Raw genomic sequence first — 19,754 nt, 5'->3', positions numbered from 1 at the left:
TTATATACCTCTAAATCAGAAAAAAATGCAATATTAACCTTGCATAGTAGTCCGGTAGGGGCCCAAAGGGAAAGGAGACATTTAATGCAGCAATATCGTCACGATACCGAAGGTCATTCCAGGGGTTCCAGGCAACATTGGGTAGACCTTGGGGTCGACGATCATTAGGGGCAAGAGGCACACTCTTAATTGGGTATATATCTGGAGAAAAATTGAACAAAACCTTAATAAATAAAAATTGAAGAAATCCCATTTATCACAAATTATGTATATGAGGAATGAATGGAATTCTTAGCTACTCAACTTTGTTGCCCCTTAAAGTAAGATTTCACTGTTATCGAGAAGGAACTCTTGCCATGAAGTAGTGACATTCCAGGCATCAGCATCAGCACCAACTCAACTCAAAAACTCAAAATAAATGGACAAATTTGAGGAAAACTCAAAATAAATGGACCCCAGGGTCCAGTGAGTTACAATAATGTGGCTGAAGATATGATAATCAAACCACACATTAGAAAATGAAGAAATGACAACTTTTAGTCTGTCCTGGACCATTATTAAGTCGGGTAATAGAATGAGAGGTAAGGAAGAGGCAAGTAAATATGGCAAGAAAGTGAGATGCAAGGTGAGAAGCATGCAAGAGAAATAAAAGGTAAGAATAAGTCAATCGGGAAAAGTAAAGGTAAGGTAAGTAAGGAAAAAAGAAAGACTAGGAAAAGGTATAAATAGCAAAAAGTTTGAAAAACAGGAAGGGAAAAATAAATGAATTAATAAAAGTTGCAAGAGTTAGCTTCATTTTTCTGATGTTTCTTAATTGTGATATATGATTTGGTCATTGAGGTTTTTTTTGAGGCAACTAAAGCAAGCAATAAAACCTAACAATTCACACACATTCAAGGCCTATACAAGCCCGTCTTGACAACCATGAGTTTACCAAGGAGAGTCCAAGTAAATTGCTAGTTGTTTGACCAGTTGCCGTGTGCTCCTGCTACCAGATGGCAACATCTGTACCACAACACGATACCCCATCTTACTAAACATTTATCACCTCTTAAATTTTCATGGTCTTTGGTCACCAAGCTGGATGGTTTTATTGTACTGAGAGGTATAATGTACCCACTTTAGTTTATGGCTTGTCCACTTTTCAGGAATTCTATGTCTGAATCTCTGGCAGGACAGAAATGGTTGGAGGCATTTCCTATCACCTAATGCTCCTGTTTATCTAACAGTTAATTGGTACCCGGGAGTTTGTCAGCTTGTGGGATTGCATCCTTGGCGAGTTAATAGTTCAACCTTAGGGTGGAAATGCAATATAACCCTAAGATGTATATACAGTATACACTGGCTGTTTGTCCCCCGACAATGCATTATTATTGTTTTCCAATTCTTTTTAAATTACCACTGTCTTGCCTGCCTTTCTGGTCGGGCTGGGTAAAACCTGGCATTTTTTTCTTTGAAATGGGGACCATGAGTCTGAATTGAGTCTGGCTTTATTTTAATTTGGTTCTACCACTTCTTGGCTGCAATATCAGGTCCTTGCTTCTTCTGGATTTTTGAACAACTTTGTTTTCCTAGGAGAAATGGCAAGTGGTTTTGTTAATCTTCCGGTGGAAGAAAGTTTTCCACATTGTCTTCTTTTGGCAGAGAATCAGGTAAAACTTTTCCAACCAGTGCCCGAGATGTCTCGAGGCATGATCTTGCATCAACTGCATGTCCAAGTTCCTCCTTTATCAGAGCATCTCATTGCTGCCAACTTAAAGATGTGCTCATGGTTTGCCATTGCCATCAAGTTCTTGGAGTGCCAGGAGCTCTTTTGCGCTCAGTTTGCGGGGAAGAATGGTGTGAGATGGGAGGTTTGCTGGACTTGTTGGGCTGAATGAAATGTCGGCTCTCTCCTGCTTCTGCAGTGGTTGAGTCAATGTTTAAATGTGTAGTGTTGGGACAATTTCAGTAGACCTGATGAGCAGTTAAACATTTTGAACAGTTGAACAGTTTGTTAATGTAAAATTGTTTCTGTTGACTGCTGTTTCCTGAACCTGATATTTGGCAAACTAGGGTTATGCTAGAGCTGCTTTTCACCAGATGTTTTCAGATCACAGCTGAAGGCTGTGATCTGAAGCTGAAGGCTGTGATCCTGACATTGTTACTTATATCTATACCTATCCTCAGACCTTGGGAATACTTTGCCTAGAGAGTATCAAGGGCACCATACAAGACATAGGTATGGAAAGACCATGAAAACTCAGGGAATTTATAGTCATGAAATTTAGAACTCAAACTAAATGAAGATAAATAACTGAAGTGCACTCATAAGAGTAATTTCAAGACAATATATATATCTTTAACAGTAGACCTGCAGCTCACTGCTGGACATGAGAGAACTGTGAGTAATTATAAAAAACAGGCACTAAGCTGAGATGACTATGTAGCAGAGAGAACTGTAACATATGCTTGGGCTGCAAGAAGCAAATACGTTAGTCCAAACTTTAACCTACAGCTCTAGTCAGGACTGTCCAGTTTTGGCTCGTCTACACCTAGGTCAGGCAGGTACCAACTGCCCCGTTACGACCCAGTTCGCATGGCGTCGCCTTCGTCCAGCCCTACCATTGGCTGATGATGTCATTGATTGTGGTGCCACTGGGGAAATTATCCACATGATGATTTAGGTAATTTAGAGCTTGCAAAGGGGATGGGGGAACTCCTATATCCCTGACAATTCATAATATCTTTCAATCAGAGGGGAGCAGGTTGTTTGCCTTCTCAGATTAGTGCTTGGGGTAGAATGTCCGACTAATTGAAAATTAACTTCACTAAATTTCCTATGAAACCAAAATAGCAGAAGCCTTGCATTTACAACTCACCTAAAAATTGCCAAGGAAATTTTAGAGGAATGTGTGGCTTATGATAACCAACAGCTAAAAAAAATGGCTGTTTAACAGCTGTCTTTGTTTCAGTCATCCCTTTTGCTGCCCATCGTTGGAGCCAGGCAGTTGCAAACTCTGTTGTTTCTATGTCTGGTAGAGTTCTGCCTGGTTGTTGTTCTACCTGGAAAATAATATTTTCTAATGCACAGATATTCAACAATATAGGTGCAATGGGTATGCTAAGAGACAAGTCTTATCAACATTAAAGCCCAAGACTTTTCAGCACTCTCCCTCTATACGCAAGACTGAGCAGTAGCATCTAACAGCTTAGTTAACCAGACCATCAACCAGAAGGCCTGGTCATGAAGACATGGAACATGGACAATCATGGAACCTCTAGGTACACTTACTTTTTTGCTGTCTTCATTAAACACATTCTTTTATGTAGGTCTCAAGAATCAAGTTAAGAATATAATAAAGCACCCTTTTTCTAGTGGGGCCCTCAGTAGCTAAGCTTTGGACCAGCCAGGCATTAGGGAGATTCATTTGGCCTCGGAAATACACCTTGGCCTACCAACTATCTACGGGCTCACCATAGCCCGTGTTACTTGGAACTTTTTGTTCCAGGTAGCAAATCTTTAACAACAACAACATTGGCCTACCAGGAGCAAAGATCAGAATCTAGTTCTATGAGGCCAGGGAAGCTTGGGAGTCAGAGATCAATCCAAAATGGAGTAACTCATCACATTACATGGGCTGCCACCTAGTGGAGGTTGGGCACATCATAGTGTTTACCTAGCAGCAATGATAATTTGCCATTACCTTCGGTTCCTAATTTTCTTAAAGCAGCTGCTTGTTTTGTTGTACTTTTCTTTCTGGCGATATATTTTCTCATTTTTGGTTTGATCCACTATTCCCAAGCTTTTCTTGCATCAAAGGGAGTCAGATTCTAGGCCTGGATTCAGTAAGCAAAGAGTAGTGGTTCTCAGAGGCTTGATGCAACACCCTATGGCTTAACTAGATTAACTTAGAAAGCTACTGAGGGAACCCTTACATTAAAGTAAGTTATTATTTACAGTTATTTTGACATTTCTCATGCTAGGTGAAAATATTTGCATAAAACTGCATGAAATTAAACAAATTGAATAAAAAAGGATAGCGACCATCCCTCTACAAATTCCCACTCAAACAGTTGGCAAGTGAAGTTTTTCATTAATGAACCTTATTTGTAGCACCAACCCTTTAACTGCATATCACATACAGGGATGTTTTATCGGCATTACCCAAGTGATGATTTAAGTGTATGTATAGGATGAGAGCTACAATCCTGTTGTCTCTTCTTCTTCCCAGTACTTTTTGTCATGTAACTCTTTGAAACTACTGACAGTTTTGGCCTGCACCACCACCTCACTTGTTGCAACTATCTGCCACTCTGTGAAAGTGAATTTTCAAATTTTTTCGGCAGCTTTGTTGCCTTAGTTTCAACATGCGAAAGACCACCAAGTATTTACAGGTATTGGGGACATCTGTAATAAAGTGCCTCGGACAGCACAGGCATCTGCACTTGGAATTGCCACTTGCCCACATCCATATCTTTGGGGAGTGCCAAAGCAAACAGGTAGTCCCTGAGTGGAGCAAAAGAAGCACTGCCCAAGAATGCCTGACACACAAAATGCACCTACCGCCAATCAAGTGAGCAGGTCCAACAAAACCCTTGCTTAGCCCACTGGCAACCTCCACAGAGTATTTACTCCATGAACACTTGTGAATCGGTGATACCACCACAAGAGTTGAACTCTCCACCACAGCCAAAGCGAGTAACTTTTTTCCTGTGATCAGGGAATGCATTTTAATAATATTAGAAAGACATTTGTTTTAAAATTTAGTTTTTCTTGCACACCAGGGAGTAGTATTGTAAAATAGGTGTACAATGCAGGGGTTAAAGACACTAGATACAGTACTGTACTAAGAACTGAAAGGGCTTACCTGTACAGGACAATAGATGTTGGTGTGCAGTGCTGCATCTGATCCTAGACACACAGGGTCCTGCTTGTGGGCCTGAGTTGGAGGGTGATATGCAGGCTCAGACCAGCTGTATGGTTGGTCATCACTGTAGTTGCTCACTATGCCTGAAAATCGTGAATCTATTCAAAATTACCGTATCAAATCTGCATGCTCATACATTGTTTACAACAATATTACCTTATGCAGTGAAGTTTGTTACAAAATAACAACTTTGTAAATAATATTTTAAACAAATACGCAATCGTTTAAAGCACTTAGTCACTGAAAGAAGCACCACTGTAAGAAAAGTAAACACAGTACTGTACTGTACATTTTACACTGATTCTTTTCTTTAATGCACTACACTTAAGTTACCTATCCATTGCTCTTGAAATATGATTATCCAGTTCTCAGACTTTTTGCATTTGCCTTATGTGCAACTTGTCTTATCCTTTCTTTTCTTCTTCCCCTGTCACCTGGTGCACATCCTCGGCTCACAACTGATAGACCCGGGTTCAATCCCTCGGACTGTACAGTAACAGTTCGGCATTTTTCCTATCACCTGATGCCCCTATTCACCTTGCAGTAAATAGGTACCAAAGAATTAAGACAATTTGTGGGTTGCATCCTGGGGAAAGTCAGTACACTGTAGTTGGCCTTGGGGGACCCTGATATTCCCAAGTACTTACAGGTTTCTTGTCCCCAACAAATGGGAACTAAGAATTCTTCATCACACTCTCACTTTCTTCCTCTCTAACTCAAAACACTGGAAAAAATCATTAAAACCAAACTGGTAACACACTTAGAGAGAAATGATATAATAATAGAGACAGTATGGTTTTCAAACAGGATGATCCTGTGTTACAAATCTCTGTCTCATTCTCACTCGCTCTTGCACTTGCTCTCACTCAAATACACACACACACACTTTCTCTAGCCATCAGTGTTTAATGCACAAAGCCTTCTTATTATACAATTACATAAGTAGTGTACTGTAAATGAGTAAACAGTATTATTTGTTGTTGTAAGGCAGGATGAAATGAAACTTGCTGATGGATAGATACAGAGTACATTGTCAGCCTTTGTTGTTAAAAAAAAGTCAGCTACTTAAAAAAAATAATATAAATTAAGCCACTGTATACAACCTTAGCCTATACTGTATAGATCAGCTTAACACGACACCAGGCAAGATTCTGCTTATGATAAATTTATTTCAGAAGTAGCACTTTTCAGCAAGCAATTGTATATATTCTGATAATGACTAAAAAGTATGATACTGGGAGATTCATTGGTGTTAATGTTAATGCTACAAAGGAAGAATTATTGAAGTTGAGGAGTCCCAATAATGTGCCTGAAGAAATGTTGACCAAACCATACACTAGAAGATGAAGAGATGACGAAATTTCGGTCCGTCCTGGACCACTATCAAGTCGATTGTGAAAGTCATCGTCTCTCCATTTTCAAGTGTGTGGTTTGGTCAAGAAGAATTGTTGAAGCTCCCATGCTATTACAGTTCCTATTATAAGATCCTAGTCAATCCCAGCAGACAGCTCAAGTTTTAGTTGGTATGGTGGGAAGGGTTTCCATGGATAGCTTATTAAAAAAAACTGAAAGTGTTTTCTGCAAGAGATGTGTCATTTTGGTATAGAGTTTGCTGGCAACTGTAACTTTCAGAGTGTAAGATCACTTGTATCAGTTAAGTTCACGTGATGGAAAGATGCCATCAGGTGTAGTCCAGACAATCAAATGATGTGTCCCTGACAATAATATCAGGTGTTCCTAACAATTACATTGGTGTGGTCTTGACATTCATATCAAGTGTACTGTAGTCATGAAAATAGTTCAATCTGCATTATACAGTACCTCAAGAAACATTATCTTTTCACTCATGCTCCCATTCCTATACTCCTGCAAGCTCAAATTAAATTTATACATAGATACAAATTGGATAAGTTTAGATTTAGGAAAGATCTGAGTAGCTAATAGTTTGGAAACAGGATATGTGATTCATGGAACAAATTACTGCGAAACAATAGACATGGGATCGCTGGCTTATTTAGACACACGTTTGAATGAGTTTTTGTGTAATATAAATAGGAGCTGCATTTTATAGGCCAATACAACTTTTTGCAATTGCCTTTATGTTTTTACATTCTCCATTACAAATAATTATTCTGTACTGAATAAACTTTACCCCACAGAATAAATTACAATACCATTAATAGAAAAACAGACCAGGGTGAAAAATCTTGCCAGCAGAAACTGTGTGGTAGCCGTGTTGCTTGAAATATTGTGGTAATGTTGTAAAGTTACCAGCATGCTTCCGCCAGTAAAAATGGACGTCATACAACTTGGTGGTGTCTGGACGCCGAGACGTTAGAAAGGAAGTGCGACTTGGACCACACAGGGCTTGCTGAAATTGAAAATATAGATGAAATTTTGTATTCAGTATTTTAATATCAGAGCCAAATATTTTGGTTGTCTTTACTCAGGGACAAGATGCCTGTTAAGCTTATTGAGTGTCCACATAGGCCTGATATCAACCAAATTAAATTTCACTCGATGCTCTTGTTCGCTCCCTCCCTCTCCCAATTATTTAGCTACCAAGGTCTAGCTCAATTATATGTTTGTTACATGCTAATTCAACCGCTTTCCCACTGTCATCATAATGAGTTATGTCTGTATGAGAATTCATCCCTACAATAGATATCTTCAACCCTGCATTTTGTGCAGTAAGTAGGTTATTTTGGAATGATGCTATGAGATTGTTACTGTTTTAGTTTGCAAGTAAAGTTTCCAAAGTGCTTGAAGAGAAGATTATGAATCGGGAAAATTACTCCTCCTGTAGAAACGTTTATGAGCTTTTACTAGTTTCTACCAGAGTTAGCAGATTAGTCTGGCTGTGATGGCTATGTGGTCACCAGCCTTTCCTTGTGACCAAGCAATCACCAGGAAAGGCTAGCTCTAAGTCATGCCATGATTGGAAAACTATACAAATCATCCACTAGTACTTGTAATTGTATTTTTTTTTAGGTGTAATTGTAGCATAGCTACTCTAGTTGTAGAAGTGTAAAATTTAGCCAGTAGTTTAGTCATTAGTGCAAACATAATGCCCTCTGAACTGAGAGGTGTGGAGATATCAAGTCGTATGACTGTAATGAAAAAGGTTTGTGTTGATTTGTAGAATTCTCTCTAGTATATTGGGATAATTTTAATGCATCTTGGAACACTAAGACTCACCTAAATAGCTTCAATTTGCATTAATCCTATCCTGTTCAGTGATGAGAAGTTTATCAAGTGCAGGGTGTAATAACTAAAGGAAATAAACATGTAAAACTGTCTGGCACATCTAACATTGATATCAATATTCCCACCAGTGATGTGTTTTCAGGGATTCCAATCTGCTTTGTATCTACTATTAAGATCATTTACAATGTTACTGTTGGTACCTTATCTCGAGATATTTGTTGTCCACAGGCTTTAATGTTTATGTTACTTACTGAGAACTCTAGAATCATTAATTCTTTTGTGTAGAAATTGGGTTCCTGATTTTGCTATGGAGATATGACCACATTTAATGCTTGAAGTAGCAAAAGTATCAAGTACAAGCTTCCAGACAAGTTTAGGCACAGTACTTTATTTGCAATCATACAAATGTCCTAGCTCCTCTAACTTGTGTAGGCATGACAATTATTAGATCAAATTATTAGACTGAAAAGTGCTGGGTTGAGTGCTCCACTGTGTGGTTTATAACTTCAAGGGAGGCACAAGAGTTACTATTGACTCCATTTAAAAGTGCTAATGTATGTTACTCAAATATCCTTTGACTATGTCAGCAACATTCCTGCAACTTTAAAAGAAGTTCGTTGTTCTAAGACGAGGTCTCTATATAACTGAACGAGTTTGGATGTCAATGAAAGCTGCACAAGTGTTGTTTCACATACCACATACTGAGTGTACCCACTGATCACCAACATTATTAGCACTGGGACTCTGCAAATATTTAACATGGCAAAACAAGTTACTTGATCATTCTAGTGGTGTTTTTAGATATTCCTGGTAGTTGTTATATCTTTTGCTTTACAGTCCTTTATATATGATAAAACAGAAGTTTGTTGTGTGCTTAACAACAAATATAATGGTCAAATGTAAATTACTTGAATTTTGGAAGATGTTACAAGCAGCAGCAGCCCCAAATCCTTAGTTTACTTTCCAAATCTTCCTAACAAAAATCTAGTCTAGCCTAGGGTTCCTAAATGTTACATATCTTAAGGTAAGATATAGTATAGTATGACGAAGGGAAAGTATTATCTTATTCATAATTTATAATGCCTTCTATATACTATATGCACAGAATTTATTGCACTATCAAAATCAAATAATGATAAGATAAGCCTACAATATCAAAATACCGAACTTACTTGTGCAAAAGCTCGTGTAAAGACTGTTCCATGACGTGCAAGAGAATCAATGTTTGGAGTTAGAGCAAGAGTATCCCCATAACATCCTAAGATTGGACGCAAATCATCTACAACGATTAGGAGAACATTTGGGTGACTGAGACTACTGGCGACACTGCTGACTGAAAAAATAACAATTGCAGAACTATATAGTGTGACCAGCAGAATGCCCTTTTTATATATACTGTACTGTATTAATGATTAAATTAAAGTTAATGGAACATCTTTTTTTTTTTAATTTATCCTGGGAAAAAGTTTGAAGTGAAAACAATATTAAATGGCAGGTTTAGGAAAACCCATCAGTGACAGGAAGCATGTCAGGCTTATCAAGGTTTCCCTAGCCAAAAACAAGGGTGTCGTAGTCACCCAACCAGTCACTGGCCAAACCCAAGAATAATTACCACATGATGCACATATCTACTGTGCCATGCCACAGAAGTAACAACAATGACAATATATCAGTAATAACATACATATAATTGCAATGATGATGAGCAGCCATTGTATAGTGCTTAATTTCAACAATAAATGTTTTCACTGCCACCTTATTTCTCTCATAACATTCTTAGATACATTAATAATAATTCATTGTGTCAGGGAACAGGCAGCTGGTGCATATAAATATGTTAAGCTTATGTCAAGGTCCCTCCTTCCCCAAAGGTGGAACTACTGACCTTCCCCAGGATGCAACCCCACAAGCTGACTAACTTCTGGGTACCTATTTACTGCTAGGTGAACAGATGCATTAGGTGATAGGAAACATGACCAAGCATTTCTCTCCCCCCCCCCCAGGATTAGAATCAGGATTTCCTGATTGCGAGTCAAGAATCAACCTGACTGAACTACTGGGATCCAACTGTAAAATTAGGATAATGCTGTAATTAAATTTCTAAAAAAAAATCATTATACTGTAGTCAAATAAGAGAATAAGGATACTTTTTAATTATTATATGCATCATTAAATCTGCTAAAAATAGTATTAAAATAAAGTACTGTATTTTAAATTGTGGAAATGGAAAAGCATTAGAAATGATTAATCAGTTTGAATACCAGTGTTCTATAGTTGACAAAAGTGAAATCTGTACTGAAGTTGAGAGTAGATTAGGTCAGAAATCCAAGCATGGAGGCCTCGTCTTCAGAAAGACATTGCTGCACTGTAGAAAGTTCAACACTGGGCAACAAAAACCATTCCAGAACCAAGTCAATTCTCATACCAGGAACAATTGAGGGCCATAGAGTTAACAACACTGCAAACCAGACATGACAGGGCAGATCTCATTGAAACTTTGAAACACAGTACTGTATATATATATATACATCATTTTTACAATTTGAAAAGAGGTTTTGTCAAAATGTCTTAGACCAATCTGACCATACCAAAAATATATAGTATATATATTTTTTTTACTTATATATACAAGAGTTCAAACATCCTTATAAAGCCAATAGTGTGCATAATGTTTCGGGCAGGTTCTTAATCTTAATTTTCCATGAAATACAAGCCGTCAAGTAGTTTAAAGTGAGGCACAGTAAGTAGCTGCAATAAAGGGAAAAACCTGTACTGTAGGTGCAGTTGCCAGGAAGCAACTCTTGGGTCAACATATAGGACCCAAATGAGGAAATCCAGATGCTCTTCAATCAACGTCACATTAAGCACTGCATTAGCAGTCCCCATAGCGCAGTGGTAAAACACTCGCCTGGCACTTTGCAAGTGCTTTGGCCTGGGTTCGTATCCTGGCCGGGGAGAATTTACTGGCAGCCAATCCTTAACTATAGCCGCTATTCACCCAAAAGTGAATGCGTACCTGGTTTAACAATTTGGCAGGTCATATTCCAGGGAAAATTAGGATTAAGGACTTGCCTGACATGCTATGCATGCTAGTGGCTTTACAAGAATGTAAGAACTCTTGTATATACTGTATAAATAAATAAATAAAATAATAATTAACAACCAGATACCAATTCACTGCTGGGTGAACAGAGGTGCACAGTTAAGAATTGATACTTAGTCAATGCTCCCTGGCCAGAATACGAACCCAGGCCAAATCGCTCGCAAAGAATAGGGCAAGTGTGTTACCAGTGTGCCACAGGGACTGCTGTGGTAAAGTTCAAGTATGCTTATTGTGACAAGAAAATACATCTCAAAGGGATAGAGTAGCTTAGGCTATTTCTACCAACCTATGCTGTGGTAAGTCATTTACCTAACCTAAGCTTTATTTAGCCTAGCCAAAAATAACTTAGCCTTATCAACTTATGTACAGAAGTACTAAAAAATGCTTGCTAAATGATATCTACAAGTTTAATAATACAGTATTATTATATTAATAAAAATAATAATAATTTTATTTAAAAAATACATAGATCATGATCATGTACTCTCTCAACCCAATGTACCTTCTTGTGTGTAATTAAATAAATAAATAATACATAATAGTTGTAACTTAGCCACTAGTAAATACACAAAGCATTTTTGGGCACAAAAAAAAAACCTTTGGGCTATGAATTAAATTAAATTTGTAATAGTCTTAATAAGTAAACCACTTAATATTAATTGACATGTAAGGTAACATTTATGAATTGCTCAAGAAACACATTATCGAGACGTTTAACGAGAGAATATGGTAATGGGGTGCATAATAAATTAATTAAACTTAAAAAACTATCCATTCCCACTTCCTCCGACCCATACTGATAGGTAGGTAGGGCATTAAGACCTATTAAACCTCACTTCCTTGTAGTCACTGATAAGTACGCTCTACAGTGACTAAAAAAAAAGGGTAACCATTTAAACTAAATTAATACCATGCACGCTTACCAACAAAAGAAAACAGAACATAAATTTGGCACTTCATTGTTCCTTTTGATACATGCAGTTTGTGAATGACCACACGTGACGTCACTGGCCTTTGAAAATAACACTAGTACGCACAGCGTTTCGGCCAGGTCCTTAATCTAAGAAACTTAAGTACGTAAATACTTGCAAAATTTATAAAAATGATAACAGTTACATAGCGTGAAAAAAATAAAAGATGAGAGAAAAATTGTAGGTATATTAAAGCACATAGTAACTCAGAATTATGTGCCTCTGTAATCCTTTACACCACCGCCCACGGGATGGGTATGGGGTGCATAATAAAAAAAGAAATTGAGTGGGGAACTTGTTTATTTTTATAATAATAAATAATTAAAATAATAATAAATAATTAATTTATAATAATAATTATGACGAAGCATAATAGCTAATTATGGCGACTAAAATAGATAGTTTAAGTGGATAATAATTATGTGACTAATAAAGATTAGTAAATAATAATAAATTATTATCCTGAAATAATGTTGGAGAATAGCCGTTATAATAAAAGTGTATAACTCAATTACAATTAATAGTTACATCTATAATTAGTAACCGAGTTGCATTATTGGCATTCACCCCCAAAAGCCACTTAAAAGGTGGCACGGGCATGAATATTCCGTAAGTGGTAGCCCTTATAAGCCATTACCAGTATCAAGAGCTGATACTGGAGATCTGTGGAGGTGCTAGTGCACCCTGTGTGACGGGAGATGTCTCCCTTCAGGTCGCCGGGTCCGCGGCGCTCATTTAGTACCCCTCTCGGTGCGCGGGCAGCTTAGACGGTTAGACGCAACTCTTAGAATTACGTTTTCTTCTCACAGAAAACCCTCCGCTTTTTTAGAAAAGCAGTGGCCATTACTTACTCTTTTTAAGGATGACAACGGCACAAGGAGCGATGCACCACGACTACGGAGTTGGCCAAATATCCCAGCGGGGCTGCTGTCCTTAACCTCGTGTTTTTGTAAAAGGATGGAGAGGATAATTTGAAATAGACTTATATATGATAGGTGATCAGCTGTCTAGTAATTTGTTTGGGTTCTTTAGATGCAAAAGTACCTCTGACTGCATTATTAAATGTCTAGCTAATGATAATAATTACTATAGATTTTTAATTGATTTACAAGGAGCCTTTGATTAAGCTAACAAAGCGGTTATCTTATATGAACTAGCAGGTCTTTACGTTAAAGCTTACGGCTATTCATGCCCTACGTGCCATTATCTTCACGAAAGAAAGGCTCAGGTGTGGTATCAAGGTTGTATGTTAGGTGTAAGATCTTTTGAACTCGGCACACCTCAGGGAGGAGTGTTGAGTCCCACCCTGTTTAATATACTAATGAATAAGATAGCATCTAAGAGATACTCAAATGGGGTAACTCCGATCATATATGCCGATGATATTTTGTTTCAAGCAAAGATATTTCAAAGGTTCAAACGGTGTTGGATAATTTCGGAAACCTGTGTCACCATATGGGACTGGTGGTTAATGAAGACAAAACTAAGTTTGAATGTAGAAGTCGGAGGCCCATTATATTGAAAATAAACGGTAAAAATATAGAGAGTTAATATATATAAATATTTAGGCATATATGTTGGATATACCCATGAGAGTTTGGAAGTTGAGATGAACAGACTGTTGGGTCAATGTCGGAAGAGATTACAACCTCTGAAGGCCTTGGCATGCTGTGGAAAGGGAATGGGAGTCCCTGTGCTACGAATGATATACTTGAGTACTGTAAGATTCCTTATTGATTATGTTGCACCTATCATTTCTTGTTTTGGTAAAGGTAGGATGGGCAAGTTGGAGAAGGTACAAAATGAAGCCATGAGAATTATCTTAGGATGCCCAAGAAATGCTATGATTGAGATAATGAGGATGAAATTGAATATGCAGAGTATTGGGGATAGAATTTCAGACATAAATGTAGCCTCTGCCATTAGATTAATGAGAGGTGGGAGAGTTAATGAATTAATCCTCTCGGTTCAAAAGGTGGGAAGTAATGAACAAAGTATGATAAAGAAGAGAGCATATATGAGTACCTTATGTTCTAAAGTATGATGTTATTACAGAATGTATTGCTGTGCCCAAGAAACAATTCACACCACCATGGGAGGATTGTAATGTAGATGTAGTAATTATTCCCTTGCAAAAGACAAAAAGTATGTTTGAAATAGAGCTGAGGGGAACATATGATTGTATAATTAGAAAATTACCTACAGAAAAGACTCTACATGTATATTGTGATTAGTTCGTGGCTAGGGATGGAAGTGGACAGTGGCTCGGAAAGCTCCTCTTTGCATTCTTTAAGCACCCTGGCAAACACTTCATCTGGCCCTGGGGATTTGTTTGGTTTTAATTTTACTAATTGTTTAATTACATCCTCCCTGGTAACTGCTAAACTAGTAAACCTGTCCTCATCCCCACCCACATAGACTTGTTCGGCTGAAGGCATATTGTTAAGTTCTTCTTTAGTAAATAAAGATATAAAATATTTGTTAAAAATACTACTCATCTCCTTGTCATTATCCGTTATTTGACCTGTCTCAGATTTTAATGGACCGTGGGACATTGTGGGACTGAGCCCCACAATTCGTTTAGCTAAGCAAGTTACAATCTTGATGAGCTAGTTACGAAATTCAGTATAAGTCGTCACATCATCAGTGGGTTCGAGATCGACCACAAGTACAGTTTCTAAATTAAGCAACTTACATATGTGGAGAGCTAGTGTCACAATTGATATGTTTGTCCTGCACACCGCCACCCATCCAGTGGGCAGCGGTGGATAGGTTACAATCACTTACTACCTACAATTAGCAAACTGGGGATATTTGGCTAAAATTTCTGATAGCAGATCATTTTGAATGAAATATTAACACATCGTTGGAACATTGGTTATAGAATAGTCTCTGAATTCACGTATCTTCGCACTCCATCACATAGTGACGGGTGTAACACTTATATGTTGTGTTTACTATATTAACCTGTCATGTAAAATGTGATTCTTGTACTATGATTTCTGGGTTTCCACTCACTGGATTTGTGCCTCCCTTGAGGGACTCAAAGTAGAGGATGGTAGACCATACTTGAATATGGGGTGCATAATGACGTAACACTCCCAGGATGAGGATAGGGAACACAGTAGAGAACCACTCAGGATGAGTAAGGGGGGTGCACAATAAACAACTACTCACAGGATGAGTTAAGGGTGCGTGATAAATCCAGCTGTCACAGGGTGCGGGAAATCAACAAGAGAGGCAAACTAACGATGATGCAGCACAAGATGCATGGCAGCATAAATCTACGAGTTACAAAACAGGATGACAGTCCTAACCCGCTCAGAAAGTTCCTCTGGGGTGCCTTCAAATTTTCCTATCTTTTTTTCCCCGGCTAATACGATATAATTACAATTAAAATTGTATTAAACATAATGTGTGTACAAAGAACACAAGTTATTTACAGTAGTAGGGACAAGAGTTAAGCTACTCTGTCCCTTTGGAATGTATTTTTTCTTGTCTCAATAAACATACTTGAACTTGAGAAGGGTTAAACACAACACTATATAGAGAAGCGATATAGCTCATGACCTCAGGGAATACGACGTACTCGACTGCTGTAAACCCTCTCGACAGTGTAATAGGTCTGCTCCCAGGAAAGTACAGAAAATAGACGTCGAAATTGTACCCCTCAAGGTGAAAAAGAGTCATCATGAACCTGGACAGTTATGGTGTTTGTATGGAAGCATGATATCTCGGTTACCAAGAGGCAATAGTTTACATGTATATTGTGACAGGTCGGTGGCGAAGGATGGCAGGGCAGGGTGTTGTGTCCTAATAAGGGAATATACTGGGTTTGGAACTGTGGACAGAAAAATTGAACTTCGACTTAGTATAATTATATATCAGCCACACAAGCTGAACTGCAGGCCATTCTGGTTTGTTTGGAGGAAGTACGTCAAGACGACACAGATGTTTTTGTATTTGTCGAGAGCCAAGGAGCACTTGATTCCTTAAACAGTCGAAATCCAGTCTTCATGTCCATAGTTGAGGATTGTAAGAAAAGGATAAATGAGATACAGCTGAAAGGTCACAAAGTGAAATTCATGTGGATTCCATCTCATGTTGGAATAGTGCTCAACGAGGTGGCGGATGACTTGGCCAAACGTGCCACATCAAACCACATGTTGACATTGAATGTGTTTTCACAGACAACTAAGAAGCAAAATCAGAAATATTCAGGCACAGGCAGAAGTGGCGAGGAGAGGTATAATGTATGAGGGAAGCCAAACCATGCAACACTACATGTATGCGAGTCAAAACACCCATATCACTTACAAATATTACTGGGAATATGGGATAGGTATTAATGATAATGACACCAAGTGTAAACTATGTGGTATGTTAAGGTCTCACACCCTCATCAATTATGTTCTTGATTGTCCTGAGCAAATATACAGTATACCCAAGTCATAAAAGTATTTGTGTGTACGTCTGATACCATACTACTTGTGTAAAGGAGGAAATGTACATGTGTATCTCTCAGAATGTTTGGTAATATGTTTATTGTTTGTGATGTGTGTCTATATATGTATGAACACGTTGTACTGAACGGGGTGAGGATAGCTTGAGCTACCTCATCCCTTTGTGTGTATTTTACCTCAATAAACTTATTTTAATTTCAATTTCAACACAATACTAAAACAGAAAGAAGTAAGCTAACAATGGATATAAATTGGATAAGTTTAGATTTATGATAGACCTGGATATTATATTATATATATATTATATATATTAGTGTGTATATTACGAAAATAAACACGTGATTAAAAATGTGACAGTGTCAGACCACGGAGGAAAATTGAAATAGGAATTTCCTTAAGTACTTTCGTATATTAATACATCTTCAGAAGGAGTGATACTCCGTAGTACACTCCTTCTGAAGATGTATTAATATACGAAAGTACTTGAGGAAATTCCTGTTTCAATTTTCCTCCGTGGTCTGACACTGTCATATATATATATATATATATTAGTTTAGTATGACCAAAAGGGTAAAACTACTGATTCTAACACGAATCTTCTCAATATTTCTTGTTTTTCTTCACTGTAGAGCTAAGTTAAAAAATTAACTCTCCAAAGCTTATTTTCGCACTATATTATGGTCCAAGTAGTACACTAAGGGTTCCGGTAGTACACTAAGGGTTCCGGTAGTACACTAAGGGTTCCGGTAGTACACTAAGGGTTCCGGTAGTACACTAAGGGTTCCGGTAGTACACTAAGGGTTCCGGTAGTACACTAAGGGTTCCGGTAGTACACTAAGGGTTCCGGTAGTACACTAAGGGTTCCGGTAGTACACTAAGGGTTCCGGTAGTACACTAAGGGTTCCGGTAGTACACTAAGGGTTCCGGTAGTACACTAAGGGTTCCGGTAGTACATTAAGGGTTCCGGTAGTACACTAACGGTTCCGGTAGTACACTAACGGTTCCGGTAGTACACTAACGGTTCCGGTAGTACACTAAGGGTTCCGGTAGTACACTAAGGGTTCCGGTAGTACACTAAGGGTTCCGGTAGTACACTAAGGGTTCCGGTAGTACACTAAGGGTTCCGGTAGTACACTAACGGTTCCGGTAGTACACTAACGGTTCCGGTAGTACACTAAGGGTTCCGGTAGTACACTAACGGTTCCGTAGTACACTACGGGTTCCGTAGTACACTAAGGGTTCCGTAGTACACTAAGGGTCTCCGTAGTACATTAAGGGTCTCCGTAGTACATTAAGGGTCTCCGTAGTACATTAAGGGTCTCCGTAGTACATTAAGGGTCTCCGTAGTACATTAAGGGGTCTCCGTAGTACATTAAGGGTCTCCGTAGTACATTAAGGGTCTCCGTAGTACATTAGTTTGGTATGTAGTAGTTCAACCTTAGGGGACCTAGGTGTATACTGTATATACAAGTTGTGTATATATACACAGGCTGACTGTCCTCGACAAAATTAATTATATATTGAAACAATCCCGATTTAGGAAAGACTTACGTAAATATTGGTTAAGAAACAAGGTAACATAATAGACGTGGGATCTTTGTATTGTTTCACACGTAGGATAGACATTTTTATATAAATGAGTTGGTTAGATAGAAGCAAAAATTAAAATTAAGTTTCACGATGACCAAATCACACATCAGAAGATAGAGAAGAAGTCGTATCACACATGGAGGCCTGGTCAAGGACCGGGCCGCGGGGACGCTGTGCCCCGAAACCATCTCAAGGTAGGTAACCACAGGACTTGATAATGGTCGAGGACGGACCCGAACGCCGTCACGTCTCTAACACTAATGGCCTCGACGAGGACAGGAAGCCGGCGGCTTATCGAATAGCCACCATTTACCTTGAAGATAAGGTCTATTGACCGTATGGGTCAAGTTTCCATTACTTATATATTAATATGTCGGGTAGATATATATATATGAATGAGTTTAGACGGATGCAAATATGAGCTACCTGGTACAGGCCAATAGGCCTTCTGCTGTTGTTGTTGTTGTTGGTACGGGCCAATAGGCCTTCTGCAATTAAATTAAAGTTATTCATTTATTCACGAGGTGTGGAGGCCCGCCCTGACACACCTCACTCAGCGCTTCTCTGATTGGTCAAATTTATTTGGGGGGATATTAAATGGAAAAATTAAGATTACGCTTAAACTGAAGTTATTTATATATATTATATATGTCATAATGCATTAAATTATGTGCAATTTTATTATAATATTGGCATTTTTTTAACATGTGTGTTTATACAAAAAGTCTTAATTATTTACACCATAGAAGTTCTCGTATGACAAGTCAAATAAACAGTAGCGGGCAACTGTACCAGTGCCCCTTGGGGCATATATACACCACGTTGGGCTCAAGTTGAGCTCAGTGCCCCGCCACCTGCGTCGCTGTCATCACCTAAGTCGTCGAACAGTCCTAAACAAGTAAGTGTTTGCATAAATTATACAAGCTAAGCATTTTTATTTTAAAAAGTAAGTTATTATATTTTGAAGCTTGCTTAAGGCGTTTAAGACGCATATTCATGCAAGCAACAAAGAGATACGGGGTGTGCCACATGGCGCTGTGAAGAGCAAGCAAATAGTTTAAAAGGGTTTAGCTTGCTTCTGCCAGCCAGCAGGCGTCGTACAGTGAGCCAGACTCAACACTCGCACAACAGCTGAGTACAAAGCGTGTTACCTTTACTAGGTGAATACACACCAATTAAGGCATGTTGACCAGACCACACACTAGAAGGTGAAAGGACGACGACGTTTCGGTCCGTCCTGGACCATTCTCAAGTGAATCGACTTGAGAATGGTCCAGGACGGACCGAAACGTCGTCGTCCCTTCACCTTCTAGTGTGTGGTCTGGTCAACATACTTTAGCCACGTTATTGTGACTCATCGCCTGCATACCAATTAAGGCATCCTATAATGCTCCTGTTTAGGTAGTACTTCTTGTAATATTGTGCATCATTGCACATATATTGACGTTATGGACAATTAGATAGTAGAATATGCTACGTTAATACGATATATGTTAACTATTAATACTCG

The 19,754-nt window shown here is 38.4% G+C and overlaps 2 protein-coding genes across 4 annotated transcripts in view; one reads left to right on the top strand and one right to left on the bottom strand.

The window, feature by feature from the left end:
• The window catches only part of Ids (iduronate 2-sulfatase), a 43,056-nt gene that overhangs the window by 4,266 nt on the left and 19,036 nt on the right, over positions 1 to 19,754 (bottom strand). Inside the window, exons 1-6 of one of the 3 annotated variants that reach the window (XM_045765615.2) lie at positions 12,144 to 12,304; positions 9,290 to 9,450; positions 7,104 to 7,281; positions 4,851 to 4,993; positions 2,862 to 3,045; positions 39 to 201 (exon numbers count right to left, since the gene is read on the bottom strand). In XM_045765615.2, the coding sequence (XP_045621571.2) occupies positions 39 to 201; positions 2,862 to 3,045; positions 4,851 to 4,993; positions 7,104 to 7,281; positions 9,290 to 9,450; positions 12,144 to 12,180 (866 nt within the window). In that variant the 5' untranslated portion in view covers positions 12,181 to 12,304. Of the gene's footprint in view, positions 1 to 38; positions 202 to 2,861; positions 3,046 to 4,850; positions 4,994 to 7,084; positions 7,282 to 9,289; positions 9,451 to 12,143; positions 12,305 to 19,754 lie in introns of those variants that run through there. The other 2 variants (XM_045765617.2, XM_069326023.1) reach the window with 2 other exon arrangements.
• The window catches only part of Oat (Ornithine aminotransferase precursor), a 15,971-nt gene continuing 15,258 nt past the window's right edge, over positions 19,042 to 19,754 (top strand). Inside the window, exon 1 of the mRNA XM_045765621.2 lies at positions 19,042 to 19,142. The gene's annotated coding sequence lies outside the window, so the exon portion shown is untranslated. The remainder of the gene's footprint in view (positions 19,143 to 19,754) is intronic.

Source organism: Procambarus clarkii, chromosome 17, assembly GCF_040958095.1.
Source record: "Procambarus clarkii isolate CNS0578487 chromosome 17, FALCON_Pclarkii_2.0, whole genome shotgun sequence".
In the NCBI taxonomy this organism is placed as follows: domain Eukaryota; kingdom Metazoa; phylum Arthropoda; class Malacostraca; order Decapoda; family Cambaridae; genus Procambarus; species Procambarus clarkii.
The sequence above is the reverse complement of the archived record's forward strand: the minus strand, read 5'-3'. Positions and strand labels throughout refer to the sequence as shown.